At 43.7% G+C, this 20,750-nt stretch overlaps 1 protein-coding gene across 9 annotated transcripts in view; it reads left to right on the forward strand.

Moving 5' to 3' along the window:
• The window catches only part of inpp4b (inositol polyphosphate-4-phosphatase type II B), a 198,067-nt gene that overhangs the window by 31,704 nt on the left and 145,613 nt on the right, over positions 1-20,750 (forward strand). The window contains exon 1 of one of the 9 annotated variants that reach the window (XM_063218656.1): positions 19,774-20,394. The exons of the other annotated variants lie outside the window; for them this stretch is intronic. Within the exon in view, the coding sequence (XP_063074726.1) occupies positions 20,275-20,394 (120 nt within the window). The 5' untranslated portion in view covers positions 19,774-20,274. Of the gene's footprint in view, positions 1-19,773; positions 20,395-20,750 lie in introns of those variants that run through there. 9 annotated transcript variants of the gene reach the window in all.

Raw genomic sequence — 20,750 nt, forward strand, 5'->3', positions numbered from 1 at the left:
GTGTCTATGGGTGTCTGTGTGTGCGTGCTTGTGTTTGTGTGTGCATTAGTTTGTGTGTGCGTGCGTGTCTATGGGTGTCTGTGTGTGCGTGCTTGCGTGTGTGTGCATGTTCTAAGGAGAGTGAATTGGATGCTGTACTGGAGTACTACACTCTACTGTGTAAGGGGTAGTGGTGGAAACTCGTGTGAAGCCTGTTTGGGCAAACTCAACTTTCTGCCAGCTTTGTGTACCAATCCTGATTGGATTCTTTACAGTGTATTCAAAGGGAAACTTGTCCCCTTGCTGTCCTGTCTGAACCCCCTGCCCTTCTTCGGGAGGGAAAAGCAATGCGCCAGAGTTTTGGCAGAGTGGAACTGTAAGCTGCTGCAGTGGTTTGGTAACCATGGTAACTGCACAATAATCAATCTAAAAAGCCAGTAAAAAATTACGCACTGCCAATGCCATTGTTTAAAGAGAATGAATTTGAGATGTATGGTGACATAAAGGCTACTGTATATTTTCTTGCTTCCTGAGAATGAATTTATTTAAAGGGACACTGTGCAGGAAATGGTCAAAAAAGGTACTGCAACTATGCTGCTCACTGCATTGAAACTGGGCTGCCTATTGCCAAATTTGATCTTTACATGAAAGTTTACTAAGTAATAAACACATATTTTCTAGTATAGTCCAAGTACAGTAATTTTTGCAGCTAGAAATGGATATTTTTGGAAATTCAAAATGGTGGACCATGGAGAAGATCCCCCTTTTCATGCATGAAAAGTAAAATTTTTCCAGTCATAATGAATACTTAGAATTTGATGCTGGTGGTAAGTAGGCTATTCATGGAAAAGGTAACATTAGTGAATGGGCAGCATGAATTCTGGAAATAAACAACTAAAAATCTCACACAGTGTCCCTTTAATGGCTGATACATTGGCATTGCCTAAAAATGGAATAATAACTGTATTTGTATAGCACATTATCATACAAGCAGAGAGGGTCTATGGGTAGCACGAGAGAGGAATCTCGCAACTTTTTCTGGGTGGTACTTTCCACTGAGTGGCGCCATCCAGACAGCACAGAGGAGCGCCAAGGAGCGCAGAGGCTGTTAGAATGAATGGGGTCCCATGGAGCTCAACCACGATGCTGCCATTGCTTTGGGAGAGAATTGGTATCATCGTTTCATTTTATTTTCCCAAAAGACAGGATAGATTATCCTTTCAAACAGCACTTAGTTTGAATGTTTAAACTCGCTGGATCTTTGTGAAATACGTCTTTATTGTCAATATGACGTCACGAGTGGCCTCACACACTGCGTTTGGATTGGTCGGTCGGCTGCATTGCTGCGATCACGACGGCCGTAAAGCAATTTTGTTAGCAAGATGCTAGCGGAGCCTGACTCATAAATGCCAAAGCTGTAGGAAATCAGAAGGACATAACTCCCAGGTTGTTGTACATTTCATTTAAATCCACATTGGTTTCTCAGAACTTACAGTAATATTGTCAAGTTTCAGCCGACAGCGAGCACAATTGTCAGTTATTAGCGCCAGCCTTATGAGCTCTGCTGTCTCGACAGCGCTCCCTAGGTGAACTGCAGGCACGGGTTGGAGGGCGAGATTGAACACTGTATGTAAACCCACTGTCATACAAGTCATGCAGCTCAAGGTGCTTAACAAATGGACAAACAACAATGTGAAAAATAAAAAAATAATGGAGTGAGGTAGAAAAGATAGAAAGAAACAAGAAAGAAATACTAGAAGACAAGAGTGGAAACTAGACAAAATAGAAAAAAGAAGTAGATAGATAAATAAGTAAATGTAAAGAAAAAATGAAGTGAAGGAGTTGAAAGAATAGATGGCCTAAGTAGAGAGAATAAAGAGACATAAGGTCCACAAGGGTTTAGGATAGTGATATAAAGTCACAGTGAATGGGACAATGAATGAATGAATGAATGCTTGAGGTTAGTCATTATGTTATGTAGCCTACTGGAAAACAAATCTCGGAAGAATGAAATGGGTCCCCTAAGGAAGCATTGGTACTGGCAAGATAAATCACAGTATGCAAAGCTGTTACATCTACATGCATTACCCATCACCATAAGCATATACTGTACATATGTATCATACAAGTGTACACATACTGTATATCACAATGGGCATACATAAAATTGTAACCATACATAGTAACATACCCGTATATGGGTAGATGACGGATAGGCAGCAAAAAACATTTTTTTCACAAAACATTGTTTATGAGGGAAAAAAGTATATGTCTACGTAGTGCAGCAATTAATCTTTCAAAAAATCCAAGTGGTCACAATGTTGGTCTATTCATTGATTATTTATTTACGTTGATAAAGCAATTTGCTGAAAATATGTCCTTTGGTGTGACGTTAAGAAATAAATATATTAAGTAATGTAGAAATGGCTTGATGGAGTTTTATGAACATTGTTACACTCTTCATATTTATTGCAATTTTTTAAAGTCTTAATTTAATGAGAAATTACCATTTAAGTATTTTTTTTCTCATTAGATGTGAGATTATTAGAAACCTTCGAGGAAAAACAGGGATATCTTTCTTTTAAATGTTCAAAATATTCCGAATTTATTCTACCTTTTCAGGGACGATAATTTGTTCTTCCCTAATGCAATATTCAGTGTTTATCAAACATATTGTTTAGCTCAAACAAATATTTGAGCGTTTAAAACATGTCACACCATAGGACATTCATGTCACGCTAAAGGACAGAAATGCAAAACTGAGCCATAAAGAAATATATCAACATGATTATTTTGTCTTTTGATCATAATATAATGTTGTAGTCAATATGGACCTACACTTTACACTTATAAGTCTTTGAATCGTCGATTATCAGCCTATCGCAACTCTTAATGACAGCCATGCAGTCATTGAATGTAACCTGCAGAGCTCATAAGACTCATACTGAAGGGTGACCTTGGCATGGCCATCACACTTTTTTAGGTATGCTATGACTGTCACACCATTGAACCTGTAGTGTGTAGTGGCCAGTGCCTGTTTGGTATCTCAAGCTGGACAGCACATTTATGCTGTATATTGAGCTCTCCACAGCATACTTTGTTCATCTATACTCCTCTATATATTCTATATACTGATCTTTCCTTCACTGTTACCGTTATATTTTATGGTTTCAAAGCACCATTGACATTTTATATCATTTGACAGTATCTAAAATCAACAGCAAATATTCATCAACAATGCATCAAAGTATAAATTCCAAAGGCCAATAAAGGAATAAGTAATTTGAATACACAATATTTATCTAGTCAAACAACAAAACAAAACAAAATATGTACTACCAGTTGTTTTAAAAGCTATTTCTCAAATATCTAGTCCATTGGTGTGACCTGTTTGTCCTTTGGTGTGATACTCCAAAGTGTCACACCATAGGACTTTTACCATCACACCATAGGACTTTTACCATCACACCATAGGACTTTTGAGCTTTTGAGTTCATTTAAAGCCATGTCGTTGCCAACTGAAATACAATTTCACCTTTAGTAAGATGCATTTTCATACATCTACATAAGAAAAAAATATGAAAAATATACACTATTGTCAAAATGTATTTTTATGGCTGTCACACCAAAGGACTACAAAACTAATACATCTTGTGGTAGCAAAAACATAATTGATTGACTGAAGAACTCTGAGAGAAAAATCTAAAATCCACTCTTGCCATTGGCTTCTTAAGGGTCTAAAGTCACAATTTATGTACCGCTGGAGCTTCAACAATAGATAATTATCCACAGAATTAACCAAAAATATGATGTCACACCACAGGACATTGTTTTCATGCGACAAAGTTTCATAAGTCCATACGGTCTCAGAAAAACAGGAAAAAAATTAAGCATTGCCACTTGCTAAAATAGACACCTTGAAAAACATGCCAGGGTTGTTTAGACAAATGACTGAGCTTTGATTATTTATTTAAAAATGTTTTAATATGGAGAACCAGGCTTGCCTCAGTCACACCATAGGACAAATGTGACATTTGACTCAAAATTAAGTATACTTATTTAAGCTCTGGATTTATTACACATTACTTTTTCACAACAACGACATTAGTTTAATCATTTAAAGCATTGACAATTTTGAAAGTATGAATTTACTTAATTTTAAGAGCCTGCGACAGCAAAATGTACACGTCACGTCATCTACCCATATATGATACAAGCATAGGCCACACGTATATCACAATGGGCATAGGCCTAGGCCTACATACAATTGTAAACCCATTGGACAGTGTTTTTTTTGGTATACATAGATTAGTAAAAGATGACTATTTGCTCTAATATGCAAGAAAAAAAATGAATATTTCAATACATTGAATACATTGAATACAGACATTGAATATTTTTCTTTCAAGCTGCATGGCATTTTTTCAATACAGTTACCCAGGCATCCAATTATCCAGGGCCACCCCTTCCCTCCTTCCCTTACGCTGCCTAACTTCCTTGGGTGGCCATATGTAGCCTACCTGCAACCCACCTGATTGCCTTGTTATGAGCAGTCTACCTAACCTGATTCTCGCTACATTAACATTTTCTGCCAAGCTCTATGGCATTCAGTGTTGCCATATGTGCGATAAATATCGTATTTGTACCATAACTTTGTCCATTTTGTCCTCTGTACAATCAAAAAAACGTGATGTACGATAATTTCAGAGTTGTCATTCAGTTCATTTAGATGCCATGACACAACAATTTGGGTCTTGTACGATAATTTCCTCCCAAAAAGTCCCCAAAAACGATAATTTTGAGGTTTTGGTACGATACTTTAGCATTTTCCATCTGGCAACACTGATGGCTTTACACTGAGCTCCACATATTCATTTCGGATAGCACCTGATGGGAAAGACTTCAAGCAAATGAAAAATTGCTCGACAATCAGGATTGCTGGTCAGGATTTTCATGGATGGGATGAGGCATAGCAATGAAGCGACTGTTGGATTCAGACAACAATGGTGGCTCGCAGCAAGGAATCACGGCCCGGCAATGATTTTGCATTGATTGATTTTGTGTTGACAAATATTTTTTCCTGCCTTGAAGTCCTTGCCATTGAGTGTGATTCCAGATGCATGGCTGTAACTACCATTGAGGACACAGAGGTCATGTCCTCGGTATTTATTTCCAGAAATGCCAAATTAATTTACATGTATGATGAAAATCGATCTATGATCAACAATGATAAATTCAGTCTGTATATGCCACCCCCATTTATCTTCAAGGGAGTGATTAATGGAAACGAATTTAAGAGTTTGAAGTGTTTGAAGCATTCTAAATGTAAGTTACAGTATGCAGTACAGCGCGCAGTATTTGACCTCTGTATTTGAAAATGTCTCGTTACGGCCCTGTCCATGTGTGTGGATATCAGTGGACTGTCCACCTGTTTCCTACATAAAATTATGTAAAAATTGACTAGATGCTATTTTCCATATAGGAAGAGCCCCTTATGCATATTATGAATGTTTGCAGTGTGAAATATTCAAAGCAACAGTGTAAAAAGTGAACAGCACAACAGTGGTACAAATATTGAGATATATCTTTCTCAACAGGGGTGGTACAGCTCCCCAGGGGGCGTTGGGGAGCTCCAGGGGGGCGTTGAGAAGGATACAGGAGGGGGCGGTGCTTAGTTGTCATTGGGGGCATTAGTCTATTACATTTGTTTAATACAGGGGTGGGGGGGGGTTGCTTTTGCAGGCTTATTATGAACTCAAGGGGGCGTTGGGAGGCTTAGGATAGGTCCAGGGGGCGTTTGTTCAAATAAGGTTGAGAACCACTGCTTTTGAAGAAAGGGTATCAAGATGCATGAATTTTACAACATTTCTCACCTTTGTGTGAGCTTCGTGAGAGGAGTTACAGTATTGTCAGTCCCATGATGGAGGATTCCACTCTACCAAGTACAGAAGCTACAGTGCCCCCACTACAGTATGTCACAGTACTCCCTCTCTCCTGTTATGCTCTGCATTCTACTCACTCCCTTTTGTCATCTCTTTATGTCCCACGCACATGCACGCACGCACGCACGCACGCACGCACATGCACACGCACACGCACGCATGCTCGCATGCACGCACGCACATACGCACGCATGCACGCACGCACACACGAACGCACGCATGCACGCACACGCACACGCGCACGCACACGCGCACGCACGCGCACACGCACACACACACACAAGGTACACACACCATGGAAAAGTGCACACACACACCATGGAAATTCTCTCTCTCTCTCTCTCTCTCTCTCTCTCTCTCTCTCTCTCTCTCTCTCTCTCTTACTCTCTCTCTCTCTCTCTCTCTCTCTCTCTCTCTCTCTCTCACACACACACACACACACACACGCACACACACACACACACACACACACACACACACACACCATGGAAAAGTGCACACACACACCATTTCACACCATGAAATTCTCTCTCTCTCTCTCTCTCTCTCTCTCTCTCTCTCTCTCTCTCTCTCTTACTCTCTCTCACACACACACACACACACACACACACACACACACACACACACACACACACACACACACACACACACACGCTAGAAATCCACAGGGATCATTCTCCACTTACACAGTAGTGATGTATTGCGAATCCCACACATGCTAATCTCCGCTGTCAATAACGGTGATGTGCCAAAGATGGTGAGTCAGCTGTTTCTGGAGCCCTCTGCTGTTTTCTATGGTGGGATGGCTGTCAGACAGGATATGCACTGTCAGGGCCAGAGCTAGCCATATTGGGGCTCTAGGCGAAATATAAACATGGGGCCCTCAAAAGTCATTACAGTAGGCCTATATGGACAGAAATTGCAACAAAATACAGAATTCTAATTCTATTCTGTTTTGTGTGTCATATAGGTCTTCGATTACTTTACATAACTGACGAAATTAAGACCAAGCCTACTTTTTGTGTGTGTTTACCGCGACTGGTGTGACAGTTGGGGCCCCTTTGGAGGACGGATTTGGTGGGGGCCCTAGGCAATTGCCTAGGTTTGCCAAATGGAAAGTCTGCCTCTGTGTGCTGTACTGTAGCGGTACAATGTTAGGGATTATTGATGATGTATGACAGCTTTGCATTTGCACTTGTGTGTATATGTGCACGTAAGCATTCAGTCGATCATCCTGGCTATAAAAAAAGTCATGGTTTGGCAGCAGTAATAAAAAAAGATAATCAACCTTGTTGATAATATAAGAATGACTAGGCCTATGGGAATTATGTTGTAAGAGTATCTTTTATCATGAGACTTAAACAGAATATTGACACAGTGTAAATTAATCTAATAGCTAGTGTTAATCGCTGGAAATGTTTGACCAATAACCATACACAATGAAGTTCCTGAAAAAAGTAAAACACCCTCAGAATCATTGTACTTTTAAGGAAGAGGACCATAAGCAAGCATAATTGACATAAATCAGTCTTTTTACATTTCTTTAATCATTTCTCAAATTCTCAAAACTCTATCTAATCCAAAATCTCACACACAGGCAAAACCCCACGCACCTCCTGAAAATAAGTGTCTCAAAACAATGTACAGTACTTGGAACACAGTGAGCACAGAGAGCACTGATGATGGCAGCAACCTGAAACGTCTGCTCTACTCTGCTCTGTCAAAAATATAAAAAAAACCTCCTTGTGCTTGACCTTAGTGTCATATTTAGTGTGCAAACCTGCTCCAACTTTGAACTATACTTTTTGGGTCCACACACCTATGTACTTATTCTTCTAAACATCTAGATCGCAACAATACCCTTGCCTCTTGAAATGAAACACAGCCATCCTTTGAAATAGGCATTTCCAAGAAACATTTGAATACAAAGCCCTGGGACATGCTTGATGGGACATGCTTGAATGTTTCATACTTGAACGCGTTGCCATTTGTATTTCATATCAATTTTGCCTGCAGGAGAACACCTGACATAAGGTACGGAGACGCGTATGTGACATTGACAAAGCCGTGAGGGATGATTTTTCGAGCTTCCATGTTGAGGTCGTGGTAGAGTCAAACAACAGTGGAAAACATTGATGAGAGCCCCATAGGCCATCTGCCACATAGATTAGTGTTTCTCAACGGGGGGCGGTACAGCCCCCCAGGGGCATTAGGGAGCCCTAGGGGGGCGTTGAGAAGGATGCAGCTGAATGGGGGCAGCGCTTAGTTACCATTGAGTTGCGTTACTATAGTCCATTTTATTTTTCAATACTAAGGGGGGCATTGGTAGGCTTATGATGAGGTTGAGGGGGCGTTGGGAGGCTTACTGTATGATGAGTTCAAGAGGGCTTTGTTCAAATAAGGTTGAGAACCACTGACATAGATGATACCTCCAGTATCGTACAAAATGCTCCGGTCGGCCTGGTGCAAGTGTGTGCACTCCGTCGCACATGGTTGCATGTGTAATTTAAGGCCTACAGCAAGCATGTAGGAAATAACATGTTTTACAAATACAATTCAACAGAGTACGAGTGATGCTCTGGTCTGCCAGTGGTGCTCTGGTCTAGTCATGGGCGAGGTTAGGGCATCAAACTTGTAGCCCAAAGGATGCCGGTTCGACTCCCGACCCGAGGGGAGTAATTAACCAGTGCTCCACCACATCCTCCTCCATGACTGGTACCCTGAGTATGTTCCGCCGCACTGCTCCCTTGGGGCGCCATTGGGGGTTGCCCCCTTGCACAGTTGAGGCATGAATGCAATTTCATTGTGTGCAGTGTTCACTTGTGTGCTGGGGAGTGCTGTGTCACAATAACAATGGGAGTTTCCCAGTGCTTTCACTTTTCACTTTCACAGGGTCTCTTGACCATGCTGTAGAACTCTCTCAGTACGGTCCATGATGAAGAGAAGATCCTGGGCCAGTCTCTCATCCCAAATTCCATAGTTTCTACCTGCGAGCAGTCGAGCAAAGCGTCTCTATGGATCTTTGTAACGTGTCTATTATATCCTTGGTGCTGTAAGACACAGGTGAATTGTGGCACGTTGGTCGAACCCTTCTTCATCTTTATCTGTCCTCCTAACCATATCAATGTCCAGTAAGTCTTTCATTATCTGTTCTAATGGGAGGAATAGAATAATTTGCCGTAATTGCTCATTAACATGGTTAATTAAACTGACGGGCAATAAAAGGTGGCCTTTCTCCATTCTCTTTTATGACATTTTTTATATCCTCTCCCTCTGTCTCTAGCTGGGTGAACGTCTTACACTTGGCGCTTTCTTCTTCTTCTTCTTCTTCTTCAATGAAATGCTAAGTGGCTTCCGTTCAAATACCCATCTCACTCAGTTAGGTACCTGCAGGGCCATGCTTGGGAATGTCTTCTTGCCAAGGTTAGCATGCCATGTGGCATTGCTATTTCTCTGGCACCACCGCACGCCTTGGGTTCCATCGTCCACCTCGTTGCCAGGCTGTCAGAGATAAGTGGAAAGACAGGAGGGGAAGTAGGGGAAATAGAGAGATTCATTTGGAGCGGTGGAGGTGGGGGTGTAGGGACAGGAGGGTCAGCAGAACCAATTAGTCTCTGGGTCTCTGCTACCCTCCACCTTTGTCACCACAACCACCACACAAACATGCACGCACGCGCACACGAACATGCACACGCACACACGCACACACGCACACACGCACACACGCACACACGAACACAGACACAGGTATGCCATATACCCTACAGATATACATGCGGCACCCAGATACACACATACACTGTATGTGCATACGATACACTCTCACTTTCTCCCGTGCCCACTCAGCTCTGATAGCAAAGCCCTTGTCAACCCTTGAAATGGGACACGATGGGACTCTGAACGCCCCCTTGCCCCCTCATCATCCCTCTCCATGACGACCAATACTGCGTTTGTCAGCAACACTTTTTTGAAGATTCTTTTTTTTATATCAGATCCAGGACTTTCTTTGCAAGCTAATTCAGAGAGGAGGCCAGGGCAATAGCACAAGTACCTTCTACTGAAAAAGTGGTACGAATATAGGTTTGACAAGAAAGGGCATTCCTGGAAATTGGCTTCTTTCCTGCGGCACGTTGAGCTTACAGTGCGACAGGAAAGGACTGAGGAGGGCTGCCAGAACGCTCGCCTGTACCGATGATGCCAGTGTTTAGCAGGCCACATGCTGGCAATGATGGCCTCCCCCGGGTGTAATTTTTCTCAACGGGGGCGCTACAGCCCCCCAGGGGCCGTGTAGGAGCTCTAGGGGGACGTTGAGAAAGATACAGCTGAGTGGGGTCGGGGCTTAGTTCCTATTTGGGGACATTAGTCTCTATGTTATTTTTCAATAGGCGGGTGTTGGCAGGCCTATGATGAGGACGAGGGTGCGTTGGGAGGCTTATGATGAGGTAAGGGGGGCGTTTGTTCAAAAAAAGGTTGAGAACCACTGCCCTGGTGGGAGAGGGACACCCGATTGGCCACATACCACTCTGCCCTAAAAATAGCTCCCCGTCCTAAAATGGGAACACTACAATAGACTGAGGGCCATTAATAGAAGTGAAGAGAGAGAGAGAGAGAGGGGTCACAGCTCATCAAGGACGTTGGTGTAGCGAACTTACTGTAATAAAACTCTCTATGGATGCTGACAAATGCTGACAGGGCTGTGATGGTAAAATATGGGCCCTGGTGCTGAGCATCTCCCAGGGCTGTAAATAAAGTGGATGTGAATCTGATGCAGAGTATAGGAGGCATGCATGGCAGCTCGTCATAACGGACTCACATTGGCAAACCACAGTGGACTCCCACTCATCACATGAACCGTCAGGGAAGCTGACAAGTGGGGGACAAACAGGTCACCTTACCCGGGCCCAGAGAGAGAGAGGGGGGCTCAGAATTGGGTCCTCATTACATTTTTTTTTCTCGACTTTATTTGATAGGATAGTGTGAGAGGTGGACAGGAAGCGAGTTGGGAGAGAGACGGGGAGGGGTCAAAAACGAACCCGGGAATCGAATCGAGTGCCCTACCGGTTGGCCACGGCAGGGCCCCTCATTACATTCTATACATTGGGAGGGGGGCCCTTTTAGACAACTTTTGTTCTGGGCCCAGCCAAAGCTCTCAGCGGCCCTGTGTGCAGTTATGTATTCTTTTAGCAGTGTGCTTCTATCCACAGTGTCTCACATCAAATGCACATGGCATAGCTAAACCTGTCGACCTTGGTGTTTTGCCAGGGGAGCTCGGCACGGCACGGCAGCATGAGAGCTGTGGAAATGTGACAGTCTTGAAGAGTAAGATAGGGAGAAGTGGCCGGGCCCACCACCACGCCCAGAGTCCTCACCAGTGGCGGAACAATTGCACACAGGGCCCCTGGGCAAAACACTGATAGAGCCCCCCCATATGGCCTGCCAAGGTCACAGTAGGGCCCCCATCGCCCTGGGCCCAGGGGCAAATGCCCCACTTGCCCCCCCATGTAGCTCCGCCCCTGGTCCTCACGCATGTTTCCCCCACCGTGAATTACAATCACCCTCATTTCATTTCATTTCATCTAGTCATTGAGAGAGAGTGATTGCACTGATGGATGGCACCAATCTGCCGCGAACACCATGTCGTCACATGTGGAAGGGCACTAGGGGGCACAAGGAGGCCCGGATGACTTTCAGGCAGTGTTGCCAGATGTGGCTGATCAAATTCCGCCCAAACAGTGCCCAAAAAACGCCTGGGGGAGCTAAATTCCGCCCAATTTCGACAAATTGTATTAATTTCCATATGGCCATAAAACTGCAGAAAAACATGCCAAATGGCAGATATTTCCCGTTTTTACCCGCAGACTGCTATCCCAAGTAGCTCAATTGGGCAAGTAACCGCCCAATCTGGCAACACTGCTTTCATGTGCTCCTCCAATCAGGCCTGTCATTTCGGCCTACTAATTTATGCAAGTTTCCTGTTTGTTTCTCCTCCATGTAGTCAGGGAAGCCGACAGGGGGGGACAAAGGGGTCACTTGTCCCGGGCCGAGGGAGAGAGGGGGCCCAGAATGGGATCCTCATTACATTGCATTGATTGGGTTTGGGGCCCTCTCCGATGACTATGTCCCGGGGACCAGCCAAAGCTGTCAGCGACCCTGCATGTAGTATCATCACTTTCCTCCTCTAGCCTCTTTCATTCTTTCTCTCTCTTGCTCTCTTTTTCTCATCACATGCGTGATTTATGACTGGCATTGATAAGTGATTGTTCTCCCAACACATTTTTGTTTTCATTAGTGACCCAGAAACCTCATAGCGTTTTCTCTTCCCAGCAACCACTGATTATGATGACTGATGTTTTTTAAATATTTTGATATGTGTCAGCGATGAAGTCAGTATTGTGTTCTATGATTTGATCTTGTCATCTAAATTAGTGTTTCCCAACCAGGGGTACGTGTACCACTAGGGGTACGCGAGCACATTGCAGGGGTACTTGGAAAAGTGTTATTATTATAGCAAATGTATGGAGCAGCCACATCAGGACTGAGAAAATTATATAGAAAATTGATTAGGGGGTACTCATGGCACAACTATTATGGCATAACTAACTATGCTTAGGGGGTGTGCAAGACAAAAAAGGTTGGAAAACACTGATCTAAATTATAATAACTAGTTATTTTTTCAGTCTGCACACAGACATCAGATCTGTAACAACAATGGTTAGGGGAGGATGACACTGGTTAAATTGGAGGACTATCAACTGAACAAGTGAATCAAAGCTTATGCGCCTCTCATTTCTGTCAATTTATTTTTGTGGAGGCAGTCTTGAAGTTTACTATTGTTCTTCAATTCTGTTCTGTCAGATGGCATTCTACAATCTGGTTGCCTCAGCTGTTATTGACATTCGGTTACTGGATATTATGGGCCTTTCCCATTACTAATCTCCACCCCTACCCCTTTGCCTTCCTCTTGCCCCTCGTACTTTCAAACAAAGCCGCAAGGTGTAGGGCTTGAAACGCAACCCCTATGGATTGGGATGCCCCTTCAACGATCACGGAATGACACTCACAGCTGTCACTAATTCCATGCATTAGGTTGAAGTTAATAGCTATTTTTTTCATGTGCGGTTCACGGAGAAAAGGGCCATCACACATTAGGACAATGTTAAACTTAGTACAATGGAATAATTATTACCACTTTAAAACCGACAATTGCGACAAAAATACTTAATCTCGTGTGCTGTTGTGGATGCTGCGGTTTGCCGCCCATTTTTAAATGCAATCGCAATGCATTCAGGGAAATCTGTCGAAGCCCTCTGTCCGTGGAGTGAGGTGTTGGAAAATCTCTGCGCGGAGGGGATGAAAGCCCTTCGCCGAACCCCTACCCATCTGTCTGAACTTCAATCGGGATGCCACTACGCCTACACGTGGACGCGCAAAATGGAGGCAAAGGGGATCGGTGTAGGGCTAAGGGGTGTAATGGGATTCACCCTTAATGCCTACATTTCTACAGACTGTGGTGTGTGTGTGTGTGTGTGTGTGTGTGTGTGTGTGTGTGTGTGTGTGTGTGTGTGTGTGTGTGTGTGTGTGTGTGTGTGTGTGTGTGTGTGTGTGTGTGTGTGTGTGTGTGTGTGTGTGTGTGTGTGTGTGTGTCAGAGGAGTTAAGGTTTCAACACAAGGAGAAAGTGTTCAGATGCTGCCAGATTATTTCATGCTGGTCAAGAAGCAGAAGGATATTTGAGAAAAGAGAAATATTTCAGTCTGCCACATGTACATTCTTTAAAATGTTCTGTATGTACACTTGATAAAACTTAACTTAGAGGAACAGTCCAACATTTTTTGATTTTCGCATATTTGCAGTATTTCCAAGCATTATTCATGAATGTGCATATCATTTTCTTCAGTAATTTTTGTTCAAAGTTTTTTTCAGTAATTAGATTTATTGGATCAGAATTATTAGCATGGCTTAGCATAATCACTGGAAGTGAATGGGGGCATTAGCATCAAGCCACAAGTGATCACAGGACAGGATTAAATAGCTGTTTTGCACTCGGGTGAATTTTACATTAATTTTAAAGTACTTTATAAGTACATTTGATGGTGTTTTGTTTGCCCCCATAGACTTTCATTGCCACACTTAATTTGGCTATACAGTTAAACTAGGCAATGGAAACACATAGACGAAAATTATATGCACATTCATGAATAATGCTGGGAAATACTGCAAATATGTGAAAATCAAAAAAGGGTGGACTGCTCCTTTAATGTTTGTGTCATAGGGTATCTTTACACCATTTATACCAACAGCTAACATCTTGTGTCCTCTTCTTTTTGTTTTTCATAAGCTCACCACACCCTTGGTCATCCCATCTTTTCACTCTTTTACACTAAGAAAGGAAGCATTGCAAGTGCCAAATTTTCTTGGTCCAGTCACAGAGTGCTGAAAGCAGGCTCGCATCGGCCTCCTACAGTATCTGGCTTCAGCAGTGAAGGGCATACACAGTGGTTATGGGCCAATAAAATACCCTTCCTGTGAAATGACACTGGTGGAAATTGCCAATTGAATTTTGTTAATATACACGTGTTATGGGATGGCCAGGGTTTCTTGTCACGAGGCAGTAAGTGTTAAAAATGACCGCCCTCTGTTTTTTGCCTTTTTACATCTGCGCACCCTGGCCTGTGTCCAAAGCTATAGCCAGGCAGAAGCTCCTCTGTCCCTGCCCTGCACTGCCAGACCATCAGCAGCAACATGGTACTGAAATGAAATACAGTACAACAGTCTGGTGGATCACCCCATACACTCATTGTTTTGCGTAGGCCCTATGCCGAACCATTTGATTGTGGCATCACATCTCACATTTTTTTTCCTGATGGGCTAATTTTTTTTTAATCATCTCTGTTTAGTTGGGTTGCCAGTGCCAGAGGAGCGATGCCCTTTTTGCAAATTAAAAATTGAAGCAAACAAGTGCTGTAAGCTGAGCTCCCCCTCGCTTCAGACACCCCTGCTGGGCTTGTACAGCAGAGGCAGGCAGAGAATGTAGTAGCTGTGCAACTGAACTTTTGATGCTCTCACAGGGATGTCAGGTTAAAAGCATCTCTCAGAGAGCTGGCACTGACACATGCCCATAGGAGGATACAGTAGATGTGGAGGGAGTCTTCAAGGTTACAACTGTTCCTCAATTCTGTTTTATCGGATGGTATTCTGACAATGTGGTTCCCTCAGCTGTTTCACATTCAACAACTGGATATTTTAATGTGCATTTCTTCAGATGGCGGTGTGTGTGCGTGTGTGTGTGCGTGCGTGCCTGCGTGCGTGCGTGTGAGCGTACATGTGCGTATATGTGCATGTGCGTGCATGCATGTGCGCTTGCTTGAGTGTACAAGTGTATGATACAGTGTATATTTATAATGGGTCTGGGCATAGTTCAACCATTATTATAGGACAGTAGGATATAGGACATAGGATCCAAATTTCGAAATATTCGATGTAAACGTTGCATATTTACATCACATGCTGTGGCTTTCCATGTATAAGTTATGTCCTTTCCTGATAGCATGCTGTGCAATAACCATCAGTTTGTATTTAAACCTGTTGCTATTTCAAGTCCCTTACATTAGAGAGCACAGATAGCCATCATGCCAAGCACTGCATGATGTTAATACAATTGTTTTTAACAAACCCAGCAATACCTAAACCAAAGCAAAGGGAGAAGCGGGCGTATGATTTGGTGTTCTTGTATACACTGCTCAAAGGAGCCCTGAACAGATTAAAAATATACTGACATCAAAATGTTTGAATTATTGATGCTTCCGCAATCAATTTTGCTAGCCCAGGTCACGTGGGGCTTAAGCTTAGTTGATTGCAGGCATCTCTTCAAATCTGCTGAATGACACATTAAACACCAGTATAAAATGTGAAAAAAACATAAATTATTATCACAAAGCAATGCATGTTGTAAAATCCATTGGGATTAAAGTGCATGTTACAGTACAAAACAATTTACTTGACACATAGGCCTACAAAACATCCACATGAAATGTTCAGTAAAGCTTGCTAAGAGATACCCACTTATCAAGCAAGCCAACTGGCCGCAACTGTGTCTAAAGCTGACGCCTGCCTCTGATCATCTTGGGGAAATGTTTGCTGTTTGCTGTTGTGATGCGCTGCCTGCTCTCCGTTCGCTCGTGTTCTTAGCCATGCGTCAGGACCTGTTTTTCACCTCAAGTGGCCCACCAAGTAGGCCCTACTGTCGTCCATCCCCTCGCTAAGACGTTGATAAGCCCACTCCAATTTTCTCAAGATGGGATTTGTCCAGTTCAATTTTGTAATGGATTTTTCAATTGGAAATTTAATTAAGGAACTCCTCTGCTCCCCTGCTTCTTCAGCCATCCAACCGCCCCCCCACCTCATTCCCCAACTGTGCACCATCACATTCACCACCCCTTCTCTCACAGCCGCCACACTGCCGCACCCCCTTCCACTCACGGTAATATCAGTGGTTGTCATAGGATCACCTCCACCTGCAGATTACCATCCACATGTATTAGTGGGTCATGGGTGAAAAGGATGGGCAGCCAGGCTTGGCTTGGTACGCTCTAATCGTTTGCTGTGAAAAGTGGCTTTATGCGATTCACATTCAAAGAGGAGCTGGCATACATATCCAGTCTTCCATTGTTTTTTTGTTTTTGTTTTTTTTGCTTCAGATTCAAAGGGTGTCTCAATTTCAAAAGTGCCGTGTCACGTGTAGTAGAGGACAGAGGCATTGGATGTGTTCAGGGATGGTAGTGAGGACTGCAGAAATGTGAAGTGAATGTGAAAAAATGGAATGACCTTGACCAGTTAGCATAATGCAAAAAAGTAGAGTGAGGGCTAGATAGTCATAACGGGAGCGTACCTGTTCCCCGGATCCTACTGTATGTTCCCCAGGTCCTATGTTCCCCAGTCTTTGTATGGGACCGGGGAACATAGGACACTTTTTCTAAAAAAAAAGGTCCTATGTTCCCCACATTGTATCTGACAAGGGGATAAGGCCCAGGATGCTTGCGCATGCACATTTCTTACACGAACGGTTGCCATGCGTATTTCATGTCAAGTTTGGCAGCCTAACCCTAACCCTAACCGCACAACCCACGCTCGCCATGCAGCGGCAGTCTACTTGGAAGCAGCGGGGAACATAGAACCTTTTTTTGAAAAAAGGGTTCTAAGTTTCCTGGTAGCGGGGACATAGGACCTGGGGAACATTGGGATGACCCCGTGGTAACACACCAGGCCGTATACTGCTGTAGAGTGAGGCCTGATGACACGGCAGGCAGTATACCCCTGTTGGCTCATATCCCTTTGAGGAGTAAGGAATTTCTAGAGGTTCTTCTAGAATTTTACTGGAACACTCTACAGCTCCTATAGACGTCTGTGTTAAAAATCTCGCAAAGACATTATGACATCATAATGAGAATTTGGGCAAAATTCTAATCACATATTTGTGATGGTACTCCTCAAAGGGATATTTTCCAGCCTGTGATACTGTAGACTGGTGGTTGTTCCATGCACATGTTTCATGTACAGCCGACCGGCAGCAATGTGTGTTTAATATGCATTAATGTTCAGTTAAGACTCTTTTAACCTTTTCTCTGGGCCATGAAAGCAGATTAAGGAGGAACAGAGCGTGCTTTGTTCCTCGTCAGCGCTGATTGAATTATTTGATAAAGTTTCAGATCACCCAGCATCACTAGTCAAGCCTCCGGAGCTGTGCTACCATTAGATGTCTTCAAGGAGTCATTTTTTCTCGAGAAACACAAATACATTTTGCGATCTTATCACTGTGCCGGTACGTGCTTAATACAGTATTCAAGAATGCTGCTGCCAAAAAGGCTCCGTTTCTAAAGTTGTTCATAGTCCGCAAGGACAAATCTGCCTTTTAACAGAAGTTGTTTTTTTTAATTGCATACTGAATGGCAGCGCTTTGTGGCACAAGCTGATGCTAGATATTATACCTACCTAGGGTAGGTATACCAAAAGGGGACACTTGTCCCGGGCCCAGGGAGAAAGGGGGGGTCAGAATTGGGTCCTCATTATTATTATTGTATTGAGTGGGTTTGGGGCCCTTTCAGAAGTCTTTGTCCCGGGCCCTGCCAAAGCTGTCAGCAGCCGTGCTATCAAGTGATGCAGGCTTGATGTATATTGCCAAGTGCAGAACTCCTTTGACCAGTGCTGCTGCATGAATACAAATACTTTCCAGCTTGTTTGTGTATGCCACCAACTACATAGTCACTGTCTGTCTGTCCATACTTCTGTCTGCCTGTCTGTCTGCCTGTCTGTCTGCATGTCTGTCTGCATGTCTGTCTGCCTGCCTGTCTGCCTGTCTGTCTGCCTGTCTATCTGTCTATCTGTCTGTCTGCCTGCCTGCCTGCCTGTCTGTCTCTCTCTCTCTCTCTCTCTCTCTCTCTCTCTCTCTCTCTCTCTCTCTCTCTCTCTCTCTCTCTCTCTCTCTCTCTCTCTCTCTCTCTCTTTCTCTCTCTGAACATGTTCTACAGGCATGTTTATCCTCACAGGAGTTCATTTAATGACATGACTAGCATCTTAAGCGGATGCTGTTTGCATATTGACATTTCAAGCTCTCAAACATGTCAAAGCTGACTTCACTGTCAGTGTGATGATGGGGTGCATGTCGAAAGATCAGTTGTGGTTGGATCTGGGGTGCGTAAAATTATTGATTGTTTTCACAATTTGCCAAATAACCGAACATAAAAACACTGCTGTCTCTCAATGCTGGGTACTAGCGAATATGAAGTAATGCAGTCTATGAAAGACTATATGGTCCTTTGGAAGCCCATGCAATCATATGCCTCAGCCATCACATCACATCCAGCACTTTCCTTAATTGGAATGGGCTCTCATTGTGTCCTTGAATGCTTAGATGTCTCTCAATTAAAACGCAGCGCTTTTCACATCCAAAGAAAGCAGACGGCATCCTTTCATTTAGCTACTCAAAAAGTAATGACTTGTCATGTAACATGCCACATTCCCATGAAACACCAATCCATACTTGCAGAGAGATTTCATTTGTGGTGTGACTTCATACAGCAAAGTAATGAAAATGTCAATGAAATGAAAACAGTTGTTGAATACTTCAGGATATGAATTCAGGATATACAACTCAGTACTACATATTCAAACTACCGCCACAGTATTGCTCCACATAGTACTACTCATACTTGGTGTGTGTGTGTGCGCGTGCGTGCGTGTGTGTGCGTTCGTACATGTGCGAGTGCATGTGTTGAGGGCGTCAGAAGTGTGAAGGTGTTGAAGTTTCAACACAAGGAGGAAGTGTTCAGATGCTGCCAGATTATTTTATGCCGGTCAAAATGCAGAGGGCTATTTGAGGGAAAAAAGAGCGAATTTGAGAACTATTTCAGTCTTCAGTGTGCGTGTGCGTGTGTGTGGCAGAGACACAGACAAAGACAGAGAGGGGTAGTAGACAAAAACGTGTACAGTTCTGCCTCTGCCGGTTTTCGTCCACACATGTTTTTATTACTTCATGAGAAAATTGTGACGTGCAGAAATGAATAGCTTTAGGGTGCAGAAAACAGGAAGCTGGTTGGGCTGTGGAGGCGGGGTGATAAGAGACTGCCTTATCTCAGGAGCTGTCAGCGATCTTTGACCACGTCTACTAGTTCGCTGAAAAACAATAGAAACATATTTACGTAGCCTACAGTACCTGCAAAGGCAGATTTTTGCACTCACTTATTCACTTACGCACACGCTCACTCAGTCAGTCAATTACTCACACCCTCCCACAGCAGGTATAGTGCTTGAAGAGTCCGTAGAGTCCACAACTTGCACAAGATACAGCACAGCAGGGTTGCTCAACACTTACCGTGCAGCCACAGTGTGACACAGCCCACGGCATTGCACCACATATCAAGACCAAATCTTCAACCACTAGTATGGCTGCACTGTACTGCATGTAAACCTACAAGCTTCAGCATTCTCATGAACCTTTCTTCCTGTGCCTTGATTATGAGGGGGTGCGCACCTTTCGAGATCACAGGTCGACTGCCAGCACGTTGTTATTGTGTGCACCGCGGTTAGGACTTTGACAAGAAGTCTGGATGAAGATTATCAAGCGCTCCGGTTGTGCAAGCGGCAAGTTAAATAGATCAGCTCTAGGACTGCAAGCTGCTGCCTGTGTCGGAAGACTGATGTGGCCTGCCACCGTCAGTGTGAAGTTGGCTTGGGATCAGAACTTCGCCACACTGGCGGGATTTGTTCGTTGTGAACTTGATGTGGTTGTTGACTTTTTGTGACAAGGTTACTGAGATATGATGGCCAAGGGAGCTCCGCCTCCACCTCCACAGTCTGTTCATGTGTCTTGAGTGCCGTGTCGTGCCGTGTCGCCTCTGTGGAGCTGGGCTCCCCGGAGCCTGCATGGGCAAGATGTCCCGAGCCTTCTGTTGCTGCAGGGGCAGCGCTCCCAAGGAAGAGGTAAGAGGCACGGTCAGACATGGGCCATTTTCCTTTACATTGGTATAAGAGAAAATAACAGTGTGTGGGATTTGTGTGATATACTGCATATTGTTGTATTAGCCTGCTTGTAGTGGCTACGTTTCCACCACACTTTCATAATATGTGCACTGACATCTCTTGCGCCTCTTAGTTATTGTCAAATGTTCGCACACAGACCATGGCGTTTACAGTATGTGCAACAACTCCATCACATGATTACATTTGAGAATGTTAGCTTGAAGATCGAAGTGTCTTTTTTCTTGATGCTTGTGTGTGTGTCTCCTTTGGTTTGCCTGTCCAACTCAGTGGATCCTTATGTTCATTCTGCACTTAAC

Source organism: Engraulis encrasicolus, chromosome 16, assembly GCF_034702125.1.
Source record: "Engraulis encrasicolus isolate BLACKSEA-1 chromosome 16, IST_EnEncr_1.0, whole genome shotgun sequence".
NCBI lineage: Eukaryota > Metazoa > Chordata > Actinopteri > Clupeiformes > Engraulidae > Engraulis > Engraulis encrasicolus.